Source organism: Pyricularia oryzae, chromosome 2 (genome assembly GCF_000002495.2).
Source record: "Pyricularia oryzae 70-15 chromosome 2, whole genome shotgun sequence".
Classification (NCBI taxonomy): domain Eukaryota; kingdom Fungi; phylum Ascomycota; class Sordariomycetes; order Magnaporthales; family Pyriculariaceae; genus Pyricularia; species Pyricularia oryzae.
In genome coordinates this window covers 7,766,588-7,782,516 of record NC_017850.1, presented here as the reverse complement: position 1 = coordinate 7,782,516, position 15,929 = coordinate 7,766,588, and the positions used below count along the sequence as shown (strand labels likewise).

Sequence of the window (15,929 nt, the reverse complement as noted above, 5' to 3'; positions counted from 1 at the left end):
GGTAAGAAGAACATTTTGAAGTTTTGCTTTTCACAACAAATACTTGCGTACCTGGAATATTCACATTGTGAATTGCTTATTCCTTGTCGATGAATCTGGCCAACATTCTGTACCGAGGCACCCACCGCCTTGGTTATTCACGGCATCATCGAATCGACTTTGATGGGGGTAAGTTCTGCAGATCTAGACGTGTCTTTTGCTTCTCGATGCTGTTGTTGAGATGCCACATGCATGCATAGTCATAGACGTAAGAGAAATGTCACCTTACCCAATCTTGCCAAGTGCATTTTGCTCCGGACTACAATAGCCGCCCTGCAGGCGGTGGCATATTTCCCAACACGAAGAGGAAAGAAAGGCATTGAAAAAACATTCCGCGGCCCTTCTTGTGTTTCCTTGATTGAAAGGACAGGACCATAGTTTGATCGGTCGACGGCATGACGGCCACGAATCACGATGTCTGCGGCCGCGGGCCGGAGGCCGCCAGCGACCCCAACGGAACGGGAAAACAAACAAACAAACAAATCAACAAAGAGATACAGAAAAGATGAACCTTGTACAGTTTACCACGGGCCCTCCTTTGAGGCTGGGATCTTTCATAATTCCAGGGCAGCAGGCCATGAACTTATACCCCATAATTATGAACAAAATGCTCCTGTTTTCAAGTTATCCCCATCAGCAAATCGATCGATTTCTGGAGGCATGGAGATCCGCCCGCACGCAGTTCATAAAATTGATCTAGACAGGGGGCCCCTAGCTAGATACTTGTCAGAACAACAGCCTCAGCGCGACGTGATTCACCGTATCATTGGCCAAACCAAAACATGGGCATCGCGTACAAGGGCCGAGCCTAGCGCCCACACACCCTAGGCAGGAATGTTTGATTTTGACGACGATATGGATTTGGTCTGAAGCACATGCTCGAACACAGTACCTTTTTATGGATTCTTACTTATCCATTTCGCGTTGATCAAGTCACTAAAAAGCCCTCAGAGCCTGGTGCATACGGTTGTATCCGGAAACGTTGGGCGTCAAGCTGGCGGATAGCGACAGGTCTTTGACGAACGGTGCACGCAAGCGGCATGAACTGGCTACACGGTGCCACTGTTGAACAGCACGCTGAGGGCCACGCTTTGTGGAAGCGTAGCACTGTTTTCTCTGCAGCTATCCATTGTTTGCTTGAACTTAATTTCTACAGTGTAAACCAAGGTATAAAACACACCTGCCTGACTCTAAGCCAAAAAAAAGCTTCACCGGTCTCAATGGCGCTAAAGCTGCAGCAGAGTGGATCCATGCGTGGCCGTTTTTTGCGAGAAAAGGGTAAGAAAAAAGGACCTTGCAAGCCTGCTAACTTTGGTGAGCAAGGATAATCGTGCAGGATCCGATCTTGGTTCCCACCCCAAAAAAAGGCGCCGAACATTCCCTGGGTGGCAGCAAAATACAGGGCTCAGAAAAAAGTTACTGGCATGCCGGTTTCTGTAGAACAGGGTGCCTTGCACCTGGGAAAGGGGCATTTTTGCTGTTGGCTAGCCACCAGGGGGCGGTTGGCTGGGTGCCTACGAGGGATGAAGAAGTTTGATATTGGGGCCGCCAATGATTTTGGGCTGCCCCTGTAATGCTACGCGCAATGCGCCCTTGTAGAATCTCGTGTCAGACAGCAGCCCAGATACAGAATCAGCTTTCTCGCAGCGACAAAGCGCCAATGTTAAACATGCCCTTCTTGGAAAGCGTAACATGGGGACTTTTTTGAACTTTTTTCTTCTCAATGATAAAGGACGCGGGGAGACAACGCACGCAGGTGACAATTACAACCCTCCCAGGGAGTGAGTGAAAAGGGAGCAGCACTAAGGCCATAAGCGAGTTGACGCTGCATTGTATGGCCGCTTTTGAAGGCCCGTCACTGGCACAATTAGCGAGCACAAAACAATCGTCTGCAGGCCTTTCTGGGGTTCTCCAAGCGATCATGCATATATTTTCACACTGTACATTTGTAATCTGGGTGTATCTATCTAACTAGGTGTTTTGCATGTTTAGTTCATCTTTAGCGACGCGGGCTCCACGGGTAATGGGGGAATTATATGGCTCAGCGGGAAAATTGAATGTTTGAAAACCTGGTTCCAAATGACGACGTATAGTAGGAACACTACTTCAATTAAAATGTTCTAATAACTTCCACTAAAGACTAAACATCTAATTGAGAAAGAAAAAAAAACTAGCATATCAATTCGGGTCTCTGCTTGGCACTAACATTTAAAGTCGACTGAGCTAATTAAAGGTTTGCTTTGCGCTACGATGGTAAGCTCACGTGCTGAGCCGCGCTGTCGTCTGGTCATGTCTTGCCATGGCCGATCTGAAAGAAGTAAGCCGTTGGAGACCTGACGAGCGCGGAGAATATGCCCCGCATCTGCGTGATGGACCCGACCCACCTTTCGATCAAACTCACGTGTGACCGTGACGCGTCCAGATGACCATTTTCTTCTTGAAGCGCGACTTTTCAGCTCTTGACCTCGAAGGCATTGCGACAAGTCTTCGAGGAGTCTATCGGCCTACGCCATCGCTTCTATTCTTGTCGCCTCGTTCGACAGGTTTGTGTGGGGGGTTTCCTAACATAGGAGTGGACTCAAAACCTACTTTGTTTTGAGTTTATCGAACTTCTTCACCGAAGCGCGCGGCAAATGACTGAATCCACCCACCTTTTCTGGTCTGTCTCATGAAGTGGTGACAGGCATCTCCCTTGTCACAACCTGACGCTTTCGTTTTGGTATCTGGGCTCAGCAGGTTTTGGGTGGCCCGAGCCCCCATTGACGACGCATCAACTTGCGCCACCTATGCCTGTCATCTGATTCTGGCCTTTGGTCCTCAAACCTGCCAACTTTCCAAGTGCCTGCCTGTCGGCTTCGTTCGTCTTTGTGTTTGTTCTTCACACCATCGGATGCTTCTCATCATCACGACCGCGCCTGTCAGGCATCCTTTTCGCAAATCTAAGCCCGATCTGGCCCTTTTTTATTTGATAGATATCGCTACTACAACCTCCTCCCCAAAGCCCACTTCCACTCAGGTAATGTGATGGCCCCCAAATGCATGCAGCTCCACACAATACTGACGTACCGGTACAAACCGAACACCCTCAGCGCTCAAACCTTGCTAATATCTGATGATCTTCTAGCATACCAGGCAAGGTTCAATGCTCTGTTGTCTCTATCACTGACGTGTCAAGCACGTTATCTACCTGCTCTACCTGAATTGTCCCATGAACAGGACTCAGCTGCTTCTGCTTTGGGCAACTCCGTCGCGCCGGCCCCTGATTAAGCCAACTGCTTGTCTTTCCCAGCCGGCCCGAAGACCATTTCTGCAGCCTCACTAACCGTGTCGAGGCTTGGCCAGCATCATAGATGGTCGCCTGAATCACCATCTCCACACAGCTGTCTGGTTCGAACTGCCTGACAGGCCACCCGTTGTCTGGTTTGCCAACTCGTGCAACCCACCACTTGCCGACCCTCCAAAGAGGCTGGCGGATCTGTGCCGCCTGGACCTGCATTCACAGGCTTCATTGTCACTTTGTCAAAGGTCTGGTTTTACCGTACGATTGGGCATCAACACGTCGAGACGGACGTTTGCTGCCGCGCTCATCTCTTTCAAGACAAGGATCCCTGTTGGCCCATTTGGAGCGCAAATATCCGGAACCATCCGGTATCTACGTGTTCACCTCGCTTGCTAGTTGACACGGACTTTGGAGAACCACAAACATGAGTCGTGAATCAGATGCTTCCCGGAGCTTGGGCCACGCGAAGGACTTCAACAGACTTGCAAATGCTGTTCTAAGGGATAGCGGATCCATAGGCACCTGCTCCGGATCACTGCAGGCTCGTGGCGTGACGGGTAAAACATGCTCGGAATGCGCCACTGGGAGTCGAGAGGCACGTCTCGAAAGACCTGATCTTCCACATGACAATTCCAACAACCCAGACCCTGAAGCCAACGCATTGGGTTCCACATCTACCCGTCGGCTTTTGTCCGGCCCTTCGACTCCCGGAAAACCCCCATGTATAGGTCGCACCAGCCGGTGCAGCGGGAAAGGCTCTAGCAACAGTGGGCTGCCTCGCCCTCGTTCCGGTTCTTGCCCGCAAATAGGAGAATGCCACGAAGCCAGGGGCTATTTTACCCCTGGAGGCCCAGGAACAGCCCCCGCATCACCAATCCCAGGACGAGTTCGTGGCGGTAGCCACTGCCACAACGTCGATAAATGTCAAATTGCTACGTGCTGTTGTCTCGACCAGTCGGCTTCAGCACAGCAAGAGGATCATCCATGGAACGACTGCTTGGACGACCTTCCAAACGAGGTTTTGCTACATATCATGAGTTACTTGGAGGTTTGCGACTTGCTCGCAACTTCGAGGGTAAGCGATTCCCACGCGCCCACGTTCAAGAAGCTGTCTTTTTCGCAAGGGATTCATTTCCCTTCACCCAGTTTGTGCTGCCGTATACACTTGCATTTGACTCCATATTGCTGCCCTTTACAACCAAGTTCATAACCGCCCGGACATACCCACGTTCCTAAGCCTGTGGATTTGAGACACAAAAGCCAGGTTGCTGTGTCTGGAACGCTGTGGCAAGCCATGCAATTGTGCCGCAATACCAATGACTTGCACCCGTATCTACCCTTGACTCGGCACAAACTTGGCCACACTAGAATGCCTGCGGCTTGGTGACTTTGATCAACGCACACAAAATTCAGTCCCAGATGCCCATAGTTCCCATTGGTGTTGCCAAAAGCTTGACTAACAATGCCACAACGCAACCCAAACAGACTAACCACCACCTCCGAGACCTGTCCCTGTCGCCGATATTGCACTCGATGCGTCTCCGTCGGATCCGCACGATCCTCCCACCACTACTCCTGTCGCCATCCCGCCCGACGCTTCCTGACCTGATCGGACGCCGCATCTTCCTGACGCAGACGACGGTTGTGTCGCGGAAGCTCTCCCGATCGCTCATATCGATCCGGCTCTCTCGCCGGCTGGCCGCGCGACCGTCGCCCGAGGCCCTCGTGGCCCGCGGCGTGCTGCCGCCCGAGTGGGGTGGCGTTGCGCCCGCGCTCGTGGCCAAGAAGCGCGCCGTCGAGAAGGAAAGGGTCAAAGACGGCCTCAGAGGCTTCGTTGAGCGTTGGACGGGGGAGGCGAAGCAGAGGGGCGAGGGCGTCAGGAGGTGGGAGGAGAGCCGCGGGGTTGGCAGGGTCTGGAGACTCAAGCGATTCTGGGAGAGGGTCGCGAGGGGTGACGGGTTGGCTTGAGGGAACGCTAGGCTGATGAGGCCAAGCTGGATGTCATCCGGCAGCGGGCCGCGAAGGTCTTTTGTGTCTGAGTCGTTGTGCTGTATTTCTTTTCGGAGTGCTGGTCGCTAGCTGTACTTGTGTGTTGCGTGTTGAATGACGATGTGAAAGCCCAGTCGACCTTTTTTTTCGGCAGGTCCAGACAAGGTAGATGACTGCTTGTAGAATTATTGTACTGTGTTTTCGCCTTTATCCTACGCGTAGGGATCATTAATACAGATATAGTACAGAACTCGGGTTAGATCCGAGAAACAAGTGCTACCTCCTCAACCGGAAGTTTTCGAAATCATCATCGTCGTCGTCATCTTCGTCATCCTCGTTCTCATCCTGACCTCCTTCCTTGGAGGCTTTGGACGGCTCCTCACGTTCCCCACCCACAGGCTCCTCACTAATGCCTTCTTTGTGTAACTTTGTTGACGGCGGAACAGCAGCAGCAGAGGCAGCATTGAGACCGCGGACGCTGCGACTCCTCAACGCCTCCCTCCTCTCCTTTAACCGCCGCACCCGAGCCTCCAGCTCCTCCATCTCCTCAAACTCTTCCTCCAGCGCCCGCTTGGCCTCCTCCTTTTCGTCTTCCAGCTCGATGTCCGCCGCAGCTCGGCGCTTCGCCCGTCCATCCTCTTCACTCGCCGCTGCTGCAACCTCCTCTGCCGTCATGGGCGCCGCGCTGATGACCGCGCCGTCTTCGGCGGCTGCTGTTGCCGGGACCGCGTTGACCACCTCCCGCTCAAACGCCGCCCACTCGTCCTCGTCGATCGGCGCCGGCTCTCCTGACGCAGCCACGGGAGCGGCTGTTGTAGCCGGGGCAGCAGCAGCTGGTGTTGTTGCCGACTGCCTGACGCCAAGTCCCACCGCCGCTCCGCCTGCTCCTGCTCCTGCACCCCCGGCGTTGCTCCCGTCCCGCGGCGCATTGGGTGTGGCCGGGCGCGATGGCATCTGCATCTCGACGCCCAGAACAGGTGTGCCGGACTGCCGGCGCGTCAGGGGCGGGGTGTGCGTCTGGCTCTGCGGCGTCCTCCCTCCGCCGTTTCTGCTACTGCTGTTCTGGCTGCCGCTGTTGGTATTGGGCGTGCTGCTCCCGGCGGGGGACGGCATGGCCGCCGCGGCTGTTTTGTTGCTCGTGGTGGTGGTGGTGGGGTAGTCTTGTTCCGCCGTTGCGGCGTCTATCCTGCTGCGCTTCCTCCTCGTCGCTTCCTCGGTGTCGGCGGCGTCGAGCATCTCCGCCTCCCGGTCGTCGACGTCGTGGTACTCCTGCTGCTTCCGCTTTTGCGAGGTGGCGCCCGTCTGGCTGTCGACTGTAGCCGGTGCTGCTCCTCCCGTGATGGACTTGGAGGCCGCCTTGGCCTTGTGGGCGGCGCTGCGGACGTGCGAGTCCCACAGCGACTCGGACCGGACGGGCTCGTGGCATGCCAGGCACAGCAGCTTGCCGGCGTCCGAGTATGCGGCGTGGGGGTGGTCGATGCGGCGGGCCGTACGCTGCTGACGGAGGAGGGAGCGGACGTCGGCCATGGCGGGCGTGGGTGTGGCAGGTGAGGTTCGAAAGGGGGAGAGAAAAAGGAAATGTGGGTTGTTTCTTTACGGTTGGCGATGAGAATGTCGTGTCATTTGGAATTGATTTGTTGGTTTCGAGTTTGTGGATGTTTTGCAGGAGGAACCAAATATGGGGGGGGGGGGGGATTTCAAGCGTTGCTGTGGTACCAGGAAAACGAAATGTCGATCCCCTTTGATGCTGATTCGGATTTGAATTTAGGTTACATGCGGGCGGGAAGATGAGACCAAAAACGGGCACGAGGATAAGAAAGAAAATCAAAAGAAACGCCACAGATTGTGTTGCGGAGCTGTCTCTCTTTTGAAAACTTGGGGCAGGGGTAGCTTCAGCCACAGAAAGCGCTACCGTGAGAAACTTTCTGGGGCGGGCGGGCGCGCGCGTGGGGGGAAACAAAGAAGCATCATTTTCGATATCCTTGTCAGTTTGTTCACAATGTGGATCTTGTTGATTCGCGTCAGAGCACTCTACCATTATCGTTCTCAAGTCTCGCGGTCAATTGAATGACCCCCCTTCCTCACTTTTCGCTCACACACTGCATAGCACACCCGGAACATCAGCTCTTTCTTTAATCACGCCACAATGGCGGAGGAGGAACCAGCACAGAACAGGTCCTTTCCCATGCCTCCAGACTACTTCTGGAAGGACTTTACACCCCAAAATATCGAACGCATCCAACAGCTGCGCAATGAATACAAGGACGCCACCGGCATTGACCCCCCACCTCGATTACCTTCACTGCCGGAGGAACTATGGCACCTCCAACCGCCAGCAGAACCAGCAGATGGAAAATGGAAAGTGTTTGGAGATACATATACTGTACGTTACGCCTCTCCCATTCAACAAAACACAACACAAAACATACAACTAACCGCCTCTCCTCGGCCTCCTGCCACAGCTTAAAGACGAACTCCCCACGCTCGAGGACCAAAACATTCAACGAGTAATCCCGACCCCACCACCACCCGACTCCGCCGTGCCCGCGCACGCCGACCGCGCCCTGGTCATGAAGCGGCTGGCCAAGTCGATCCTGCTCAACTTCTTGGAGCTGGTGGGCGCCATGGCGGTGCAGCCGGCGCACGGCGAGGACAAGGTAGCCGACATATCGGCGCTGCTCATGAACATGGAGCACGCCATCAACGAGTACCGCCCGCACCAGACGCGCGAGCAGCTCATCCAGACCATGCAGGAGCGCCTCGACCGCACCCGCGCCGAGACGGCCGCCCTCCGCGCCGCCGCCGACAAGGCCAGGCGCGTCCTCGAGGGGCTGGGAAGCATAAAGGTCCCCACCAGGGAGGAGCTGCTGGGCGACTGGGCCGTCACGAGCGAGGATTTAGCCAGGGAGGAGGAGGCGCGGAGGAGGAAGAGGCAGGCGGACAGGTGGGAGGCTATGGATGCTGCATTTGCGTAGGTGGGTGCGGCGCAGTGAGATGAGCCATGCTTGACAAGCGAGCGATCCAAGCAAGCCGAGCACGCAGAACGGCCACGAGAGGCTCATGGGGCGGCGAGTCAACTAACCGGCTCGCGATATGGTCTCAAGGAGCGGTGACAGATGAAGCGCCTATGGTGTTCTGACCTCATAGGGGTACTGCCTGTCAACCCCAGGATGGGAATTGAGAAGAACTTCCGCAAGATTTGCCCTGGACACGAAGCTATGGAGACATATGGCTATCCGCCTGAGCAATGGAGGACTTGGAGTGTAAAACTCACATGGTAGCCCCTGGGACCCAGATCGCTGTCAACCTGACCTAGAATTTGGTTCCCGCTGCATAGGTCTTGCAGATAGGGTGCCCCATAATATAATAAAAAGCAAGAGGACCAACAGTACTCATTCACATTACACACAGATAAACGGTTCTTGGAAGCTTCAATCACAGACCACAACTTTTGAAAGTCGATTATTTTACTATTTAGAGGGTATTTGTCTATCATCTATCATAAATTTCCATGCCTGTGGCGTCCATCAGACCCCATTGCATATTTTATTATATCCAAACACACAAAAGCCATGACAAACATTAAATCCAGCGAGTCTAGATCCTCTACAGAATCTCTTCGGGCTTCACGATAACCCAGTTCTTGTCGGCGGTGACCTCCTGTCCCAGGCTGGCCTGCTCCATGGTGTTGTTGGCAATCATGCCCTGCAGCTGATCCATGTTGCTCTGCTTCTTGTTGATCCACAGCCTGACGCCGCCCTTTGCCACGTCAACGTCGTGGAACAGCATGTAACCGTCGCTGTCGGGCGTGTCGCCCGCCACCAGCACCGCCTTGCGCCACTGGCTGATGTAGGTCAGGATAGCGCCGTACTTGCCCGACATCCACGTCGCCGGCGTCCACAGGTAGGGCGTGATGGTCAGGTCGAGGAAGGCCTCGGGGTCGTAGACGCCGTCCTCGATCGCCTTGCGCGCCGTGGTTGGGTTCGACGGGTCCGAGGCGTTGGACAGCAGAGTCGTCACGCCAATGACGTTTGCCGGCGGCACGTTGTAGCCGTACTTGGGATCCGACGCCACCATGCGTACCAGCTCCTCGTTGGACGCGGTCACGACGTAGACCGAGATGCCGTTGTCCATAAGCGCGTTGTAAAGCTGCTGCTGCGCACGGAAGGGGATGGGCCGGCTGACCGACACGTTCTGGACGGCGTTGCCGACCCACTGCGTCGTGTTGATGATGCCGCCCTCAAAGGTCATGAGCTCGTCGACCCAGCCCTTGAGCTCGCGCAGCTTCATGCCCGAGAACACCTGCGCCGCCCAGGGGTAGCAGACCATGGCGTCGATGTCGCACAGCCGGCTGTAGTAGCTGTACAACGACTCCTTGTACGTCGCCGTGTCCTTGAAGGGGATGATCTTGAGCGACGGGTCGAGCTTGTCCCGGCTCAGCACGCCCTTGTTGTCCAGGTACGGGATCAGCGACTCCTCGACGTCGAAGCGCCACGACGTGTTGTCCATGTCGAACGCCGCGTAGGCTCCCGTGTGCGCGTTGCGCTTGATCATGGCCTCGAGCGACGTCGCCGCCGCCGAAGGCCAGTGGGAGAGCATCGTGCTGTTGGTGGTGACGGGCTTGGCCTGGCACGGGGAGGAGCTGGCGAGGGCCGCGAGGCCGGCCAGGGCGAGGGAGAAGTTGACCTTCATCTTTGGGAGTGGAGATGGGAGGAGCGTGTCTTGAGAAGGATTGACTAAGGCAAGATCAAGTGTGGGCGAGCGACCAGAAGGATTGCAGGGTGGTGGTGAGGAAGAAGGAAAGAAACGGATCTACGGTCAATATGCAAGAGGCGAGGGGCTACTTAAATGACTCTTTTGCTCCCACCAACCGGCCGGGTTCAAGACGCAGGAACCATGTCTTCGCAAACGAGTCCCGGTCAGTTCATATCGCCATGCGGGGCGCCCAGTCGTACCAAGCGTTGAGAGATAGGAGACGCTATCCTGAGTGGTATCGAGGATTTCAAGATTGTCCCAAGAAATTTTACTTTGTTTACATTGCGTGTCGCTGTGTTGGATCCATATTGTTAGCGGTTGGGGTCGTCCCGAGACATTTCGTTATTAGACTCAATATGATGAGTCTCGAGACTACTTTGCATAGGTAGGATGTTAAGCAAAAGGAGCAACCTGAGAAAAGAGAAGAAAAAAAAAGCATGTCTAGCAAGGACAAGAGAGCCAAATACCTCAACAACCAACCCCCGGCTTGAGAAGTTGGGGATATGGTATCTCTACTCCACAAGGCACAACGTGAAAAACTGACTCGCAGGATGGGGTCCGTCGCCTCGGTAATAACACTTATTTGGTCCTTGTGGGGAGAGCTGACGACATGAGCAAGGGCCCAAGTCAAAGTTTTGAAATTGGCCCTTCGGCGGCAGTGCCGAACACCTTGGGTCCGGCTACGGAGCATTGGCGTTACGCCCGTTGATGCTTGGCATTATCTTTGACTTGTTCCACTCTGGGTAAGAGGTCACACGAGCAACAAACTGATTGTGTCTACACTCGAGAGTGGGTGTCTATCGACCAACGGTCAATCTGCTCATACCATACTATCTTTTGTTTCTGACTTGATATCGAAATGCCTCAGTCAATCTGTCTCTCAAACCACTTGTCATGCATGCCCAATCCACTCGCAGGATACGGCGAACCCTCAAAAAGGTAATCGAAGCGCCCTTCATAATTAAAAGCCTTCCGCACGTGGGCGAACCACGGCGGTTCTGAGGACTACCAATTGAGCTAAGACGAGTTTAAAATAGTTAAGACTTATGATCGTCCGGCCAAGCATCCAGGCAAAGAAAACCTTATACACAAGGAGTTTATTTTTATGCCCGCTGCAAAGAAACAGTAGGGTACCATGAGTTTGGAAAAGAAAATAATGAAAAAAATAAGTGCCGACTCCGAACAGAAATTCGCTCATCAACCGGGATAAACTGTCCATCAAAAATCCGTGAAGAGTTAAGAAAAGATGAAAAATAAAAATAAAAAAGTAAAACCGAAGCCAACGGGTCAAATCCAATTAGCGCCCTACAAATGTATCGACAAGACAAGACAGCCATGCAATCTCGTAAACTCATCATGATGCCCGCCTCTTTAGAACCTCGGACTTGTCCGAATGACACTACGACTGTCGTGGTCTCGACGAACGCGGGACACGCGGAATGGGAATCGGCGTCGTCGATAAAGGCCCCGTCCGCCGCTGGGTCGACTTGTCCTACTTCGCTCCGCCAGCTGTCGAAGGGGCCGCTGGGGCTGCTGCGCCTGTTGCTTGTGCAGCTACGGGAGCTGATGATGGCACAGGCACGGGGGTCTGAGCCGGCCTGGTGGCGGCCGCAGCAGCAGCGCCGGGAAGCTTGTTCTGTGGCGTATGTGGCACGTGAGGAATGGGAACAGGGGTTTGCGATACTGGACGTGGGGGCGCTGGCTGAGTTCCTGCAGCTGGAGTCGCAGTGGCGCCCGTTTGCTGTGTAGGCGGCGTCGGAGATGCAGACTGTCCTTGTTGCTTCTGGGACGAAATTCGTTGCTGCTGCTGCGAATTTTGCTGCGCTGGCCGTGCTTGTGGTGGCTGGACAGCACGAGATGGTGCTGGAGCTGGCTTCGGCTGTTGTTGTTGTTGTTGTTGTGGTTGTTGCTGTAACGGCTGTCGTGCTTGCTGCTGTTGAGCTGCCATTCGGTGTTGCTGCTCCTTGACATTATAGTCGTGCAGTAGCGTGCTGAGAAGTTGTGCGTCATCTCTGGTACCAGGATGCTCTGTATACACTTTCTTGATCACTTCCCATTCTTTGGGTTGCATCTCATTGGCCGATGGAGCACATAGCAGCATCCGCGCCGTCGCGCTGTGCACAAGTTCAGGTCCCAGTATGCTAGTAGCACGCGCAATGGCGGCTTGCGAGGGCGGTTGCGGACCAGCAGCTTGGAAGTTTGTCGCAGTGGCATTACCAGCTGCAGGTGATGCTGCGCTCAACTGCTGAGCAGCCTGCTGTTGTTGCATCTGTTGCTGCTTTTGAGCAGCCAGGGCGTGGGGGGTAAGAGGTACGTGCGAGAACTGCTGGTTTGTGTGCTGAAACGCCGGTCCGGCCGGGACTGGATGCTGCTGTTGCTGAAACTGGCCCCTCCCCTGACCGTTAGTCCCCGGTGAAGGAGACGCCATAGTTGACGGGAAACCTCCCTGCGGTGTGCTCGGCGACCAGGGTGGTACCGACACAGAGGAATGCCTAGGTTTACTACCCATTGGATTTGGCGTTGGTGTGCCTTGGGGTTGTGGGGTCTGAAAAGCCGCTCCCCGAGCCTGCTTCTCGTGGAGTTCCTGCAACTGTGCCGCCTGGTTCTGATAGACAAACACAGCAAGGAGCATGGGCTCTGTGCGCTTCTCGGGTATCTTATTGTCCTCGAGGTTCATCATTATCTCGGGGTAAGGCTGGTCCGGAAGAACCGGAATGAGGTAAGTTGCTGTAATGCCAGGCTGGGGATTGGTGACGGCGGCGTAGCGCTTCCTTTGGACGAAATATGACACGATCTTTGCAAAATCCGCTTTGCGATCATCCCTTGCAGGATATACGCCTGTAACTATCACGTCCATCTCGGCCCTCCACCTCATGCCGCATAGGTAGGCTGAGGTAGTTTCCTCGTCCAGGCGGCCATGAACGTGGAGTTTGGATGGAAAGACTTGACTCCACGGCTTGCCGTACGCGTTCAAAAGATTGCCACCACCTGCCCATCTTGACGTGACGGGCACGCTTGCCACATTGGGCATGTCTAATATCCCTCTCCAGACGACGTCTGGGTCCGTCTCCTCCGTGGGTGAGTATCCATCCGATTCGGTGGCATCATCTCCCATCAGCATCCTGTCGACATCAGGGTCGTGCACGGAACCCTTGGCTGGAGCGACCGCCTGCGATAGTCGGCGTCCCGGCTGTGATGGAGACTTGACCTGGGAAAACACCTTGTTTATATCAAAGCTTGGTGATCGGGCACTCGATTGAGTATCTATCTTGATCTTTTCTCTGGCACTCTGTGAAGGGCGGCGAATGTCCAAATCCGCTGGCAGCTCCACCTCCATGGCATCACCACCAGGTTGGTCAGCAGGAGGTTCATCATGGTCCAGGGGACCGGCCGGACCAGAAACGGACTCGCGGATCCTTATTGGGGCGTTAGGCGCGTCATCAGCTGCCGAGGAAGGCTCATCCTCGACTATTTCGTCACCCTTGTGAGTCTTCTTTATGCGGGGCCCATTATCACTGATCAATATGCTTTGCTTCTCTGCACGTTTGAGCATCTCGGCCGTCTCTCGCTGCAGCTCCTTCGAAGCCATCTGATCCGTCGTCATAGTTGCCAAAATTGGGGGTGACATAGTGCTTTCAAGTAACCCCTTGACAAGGTCTGTGTTAGACTTGAGGTTGAAGGCCAGAGTCTTGATCTGACCACCATATTTGCTAGTGTTGGCATGTGTGTCCTGCACAGCGCGCTCAATCTGAATAGCAAGACGCTCCGCAACCTGTGCTACCGTGGATCCCTCGGCGGGAGAGAAAATCTTCTTCTTCTCCAGGGCTGACAGTGCGGTAGATATACTTTTCCTGAGAGCCTTGGCCGTAGATTGCTGGGCAGGTGGCAGATCACTAATGGCAGCCGGCAAATCCGCAGGAGGGTCGTACTTGACCTTTCGGCGAGGAGGAGACGGAGGTGGAGGCGGAGGCGGAGCTGGAGCGGGAACGGCCGCTGGGGCCGGTACTGAAGCAGGAGAGGGTTCAGCGGCTGGCTTGACAGCTGCTGGCTCAGCACTGGCCTTAGGTTCCTCGGCTGGTACAGGCACACTCTGGGTATCCGAAATCTTTCTTATTTTCGAGGCAGACCCCTGAGTTGTAAAAAGAAAATGTTAGCAAGATCAACACCTATCCATGTTGGTACTTCTAGAATAGAAGACACAAACCTTTGGTGCTTGATCTTCTGGCGGATCGCGCGCTTTACGCTTATTGCCGGCCGCGGGCGCGGCAACCTTAGAGGTCACCTCTTTCTTTGCATCCGCTGCGGGCGCAGGTGCAGGCGTAGGAGCAGGAGCGGGAGTCGGGGTCGGAACCGCCGCAGGAGCAGGAGATGGCTTGCCCTTGACACTAGCAGGAGTCGCGGCTCGTTCCTCTTTGGCAGCCGGCTCCTTCGGGGCCTCACTCGCGCGCCTAGCCGCTGCAGCTGCAGCTGCCGCCGCGGCTTTAGCCTTCTTACCCTTCTTGGGCTTCTTGCTCGCCTCCTCGGCCTCCCTGGCCTTCTCCTCCTCGTACACGCGGCGGCGATCAACCCACGGCTCCTCACCACGGGCGATGCCGTCGAGCAGCTCTTTGTGGTCGGCCGGGCGACATTGTTCGCAGAAGTATTTACTAGCTAGATCTTCCTCGAAAATGCTTAGGCCCATACACACGTTGTGCTGCCACGCATCGCACGTCTCGCAAGCAATCCACGGCTCGTTGGGGTCAGCGTTGTCCTGGTCTGTGGCACCGCACACGCAGCGGATGATCTCCTCGGGCTCCTCCTGCTTCTCTTCCTTCTTCTTGCGCCCACGCTTTTTGGGCTGTTCTGGTGGTTGGTCGAGCTGGTCGAGGGCTTTGTGTTGGCCCTTGGTGCTGCGCACCGATCGGCGGGGTTCGGCTTCTGCTTGATAAGGACGGTGTCAGTACATTGCCTCTTGCCGAAAATGAGGCCGAATTGGGTTTCTAGACTCCAGACCCGCACCATGTCTTTCATGACCGTTGGGGGAGCGCAACGCTAGGCCGATGTGTGTCGGGAAGCTTACCAGACATGGTAGTTGAGCTACCTCCTAAGCAGATGACGTCTGGGTCCTCGAAAGGCGGAGATAGTCCATAAAATGCTTTTCTGATCGACTGATTGACTACTGAGGGAGGCTCAATTCACGAACGCAAAGAGGGCATAGAAGATAGAAATTGGTCACGGTCCAAGCAGCTCAACCTGGCGATGATGAATGGTAGTCGCACCAAAGACACGACCGGAGCGGGGAAGACGACAGAAGGGAAAGCTCCTCCACAGCCAATTCGCGCAAACCAACCGTGCTGCCAAATTCAAACGAAACACCTGCCCAAGGCCAAATTGAGCGCCGAAAAGCTATCAGAACCCAATCGACTTTTGAAAGTATAAAATCAAGTCCAAATCCCTCCAATCCTGGGGTGTTGTTGTGGGGTTGAGTGTGCGTGAACCGTTAAGAGCCGACGCGTTGAGGAAATTTGAGGTGGTGGGTAACGCCGAACGGCTGGCGCGTGGTGACTGATGTAGCTAGCTCAACAGCTGCAACCCAAGGTTATGGAGCTCGACCTAAGTGGAACGACGGGGGAAAGTGAGTTCGAAAAATGTATTTTCAGAGTCGCCCACACCCGGCGACAGCTTTCATGAGCTTGACGACAGTCAGAGAGCCCAGATATGGTGCAATTCGTGGGGTTGGTTGTCGAGTCCAACGTGACTGACTGATCATCGTTGATACGGAGGAAGTTGAGGGCTCTAGAAAGTGGGCGGCGGAGAAAGATAACGACGGATAAGTACCGAGACGCCACACCGATTTGCTGACATAAGCGAGGGAACCGCCTTTATC

The 15,929-nt window shown here is 54.9% G+C and overlaps 5 protein-coding genes across 5 annotated transcripts; 2 read left to right on the top strand and 3 right to left on the bottom strand.

Annotated features, from left to right (window-relative positions):
- Positions 1-2,502: 2,502 nt before the first annotated feature.
- On the top strand, positions 2,503-5,554 carry MGG_08339 (uncharacterized protein). Its single transcript, XM_003715677.1, has 3 exons — positions 2,503-3,055; positions 3,164-4,394; positions 4,805-5,554. The coding sequence occupies exons 2-3, from the start codon at positions 3,744-3,746 to the stop codon at positions 5,285-5,287; spliced, it is 1,134 nt and encodes a 377-aa protein (XP_003715725.1). The 5' UTR covers positions 2,503-3,055; positions 3,164-3,743; the 3' UTR covers positions 5,288-5,554.
- MGG_08340 (uncharacterized protein) lies at positions 4,196-7,196 on the bottom strand. Its single transcript, XM_003715676.1, has one exon. The coding sequence runs from the start codon at positions 6,833-6,835 to the stop codon at positions 5,585-5,587; it is 1,251 nt and encodes a 416-aa protein (XP_003715724.1). The 5' UTR covers positions 6,836-7,196; the 3' UTR covers positions 4,196-5,584.
- MGG_08341 (uncharacterized protein) lies at positions 7,165-9,067 on the top strand. The gene is made up of 2 exons (XM_003715675.1): positions 7,165-7,691; positions 7,771-9,067. The coding sequence occupies exons 1-2, from the start codon at positions 7,455-7,457 to the stop codon at positions 8,281-8,283; spliced, it is 750 nt and encodes a 249-aa protein (XP_003715723.1). The 5' UTR covers positions 7,165-7,454; the 3' UTR covers positions 8,284-9,067.
- On the bottom strand, positions 8,744-10,569 carry MGG_08342 (phosphorylcholine phosphatase). Its single transcript, XM_003715674.1, has one exon. It carries the CDS (start codon positions 9,998-10,000, stop codon positions 8,915-8,917), a length of 1,086 nt encoding a protein of 361 aa, XP_003715722.1. The 5' UTR covers positions 10,001-10,569; the 3' UTR covers positions 8,744-8,914.
- A 299-nt stretch (positions 10,570-10,868) lies between these two features.
- On the bottom strand, positions 10,869-15,853 carry MGG_12463 (uncharacterized protein). The gene is made up of 3 exons (XM_003715673.1): positions 15,123-15,853; positions 14,268-14,980; positions 10,869-14,192 (listed from the first exon to the last, which is right to left on the bottom strand). Exons 1-3 carry the CDS (start codon positions 15,127-15,129, stop codon positions 11,556-11,558), a joined length of 3,357 nt encoding a protein of 1,118 aa, XP_003715721.1. The 5' UTR covers positions 15,130-15,853; the 3' UTR covers positions 10,869-11,555.
- Positions 15,854-15,929: the final 76 nt, after the last annotated feature.

Excerpts from the sequence above, each read along its gene's own strand:
- MGG_08339 (XM_003715677.1), top strand. The coding sequence starts at position 3,744 with ATGAGTCGTGAATCAGATGCTTCCCGGAGCTTGGGCCACGCGAAGGAC. Across the intron at positions 4,395-4,804 it reads ACTTGCTCGCAACTTCGAGG|ACTAACCACCACCTCCGAGA; the intron begins GTAAGCGATTCC and ends CAACCCAAACAG.
- MGG_08340 (XM_003715676.1), bottom strand. The coding sequence starts at position 6,835 with ATGGCCGACGTCCGCTCCCTCCTCCGTCAGCAGCGTACGGCCCGCCGC.
- MGG_08341 (XM_003715675.1), top strand. The coding sequence starts at position 7,455 with ATGGCGGAGGAGGAACCAGCACAGAACAGGTCCTTTCCCATGCCTCCA. Across the intron at positions 7,692-7,770 it reads TGTTTGGAGATACATATACT|CTTAAAGACGAACTCCCCAC; the intron begins GTACGTTACGCC and ends CTCCTGCCACAG.
- MGG_08342 (XM_003715674.1), bottom strand. The coding sequence starts at position 10,000 with ATGAAGGTCAACTTCTCCCTCGCCCTGGCCGGCCTCGCGGCCCTCGCC.
- MGG_12463 (XM_003715673.1), bottom strand. Across the intron at positions 14,193-14,267 it reads CAGAAGATCAAGCACCAAAG|GGGTCTGCCTCGAAAATAAG; the intron begins GTTTGTGTCTTC and ends TTTACAACTCAG.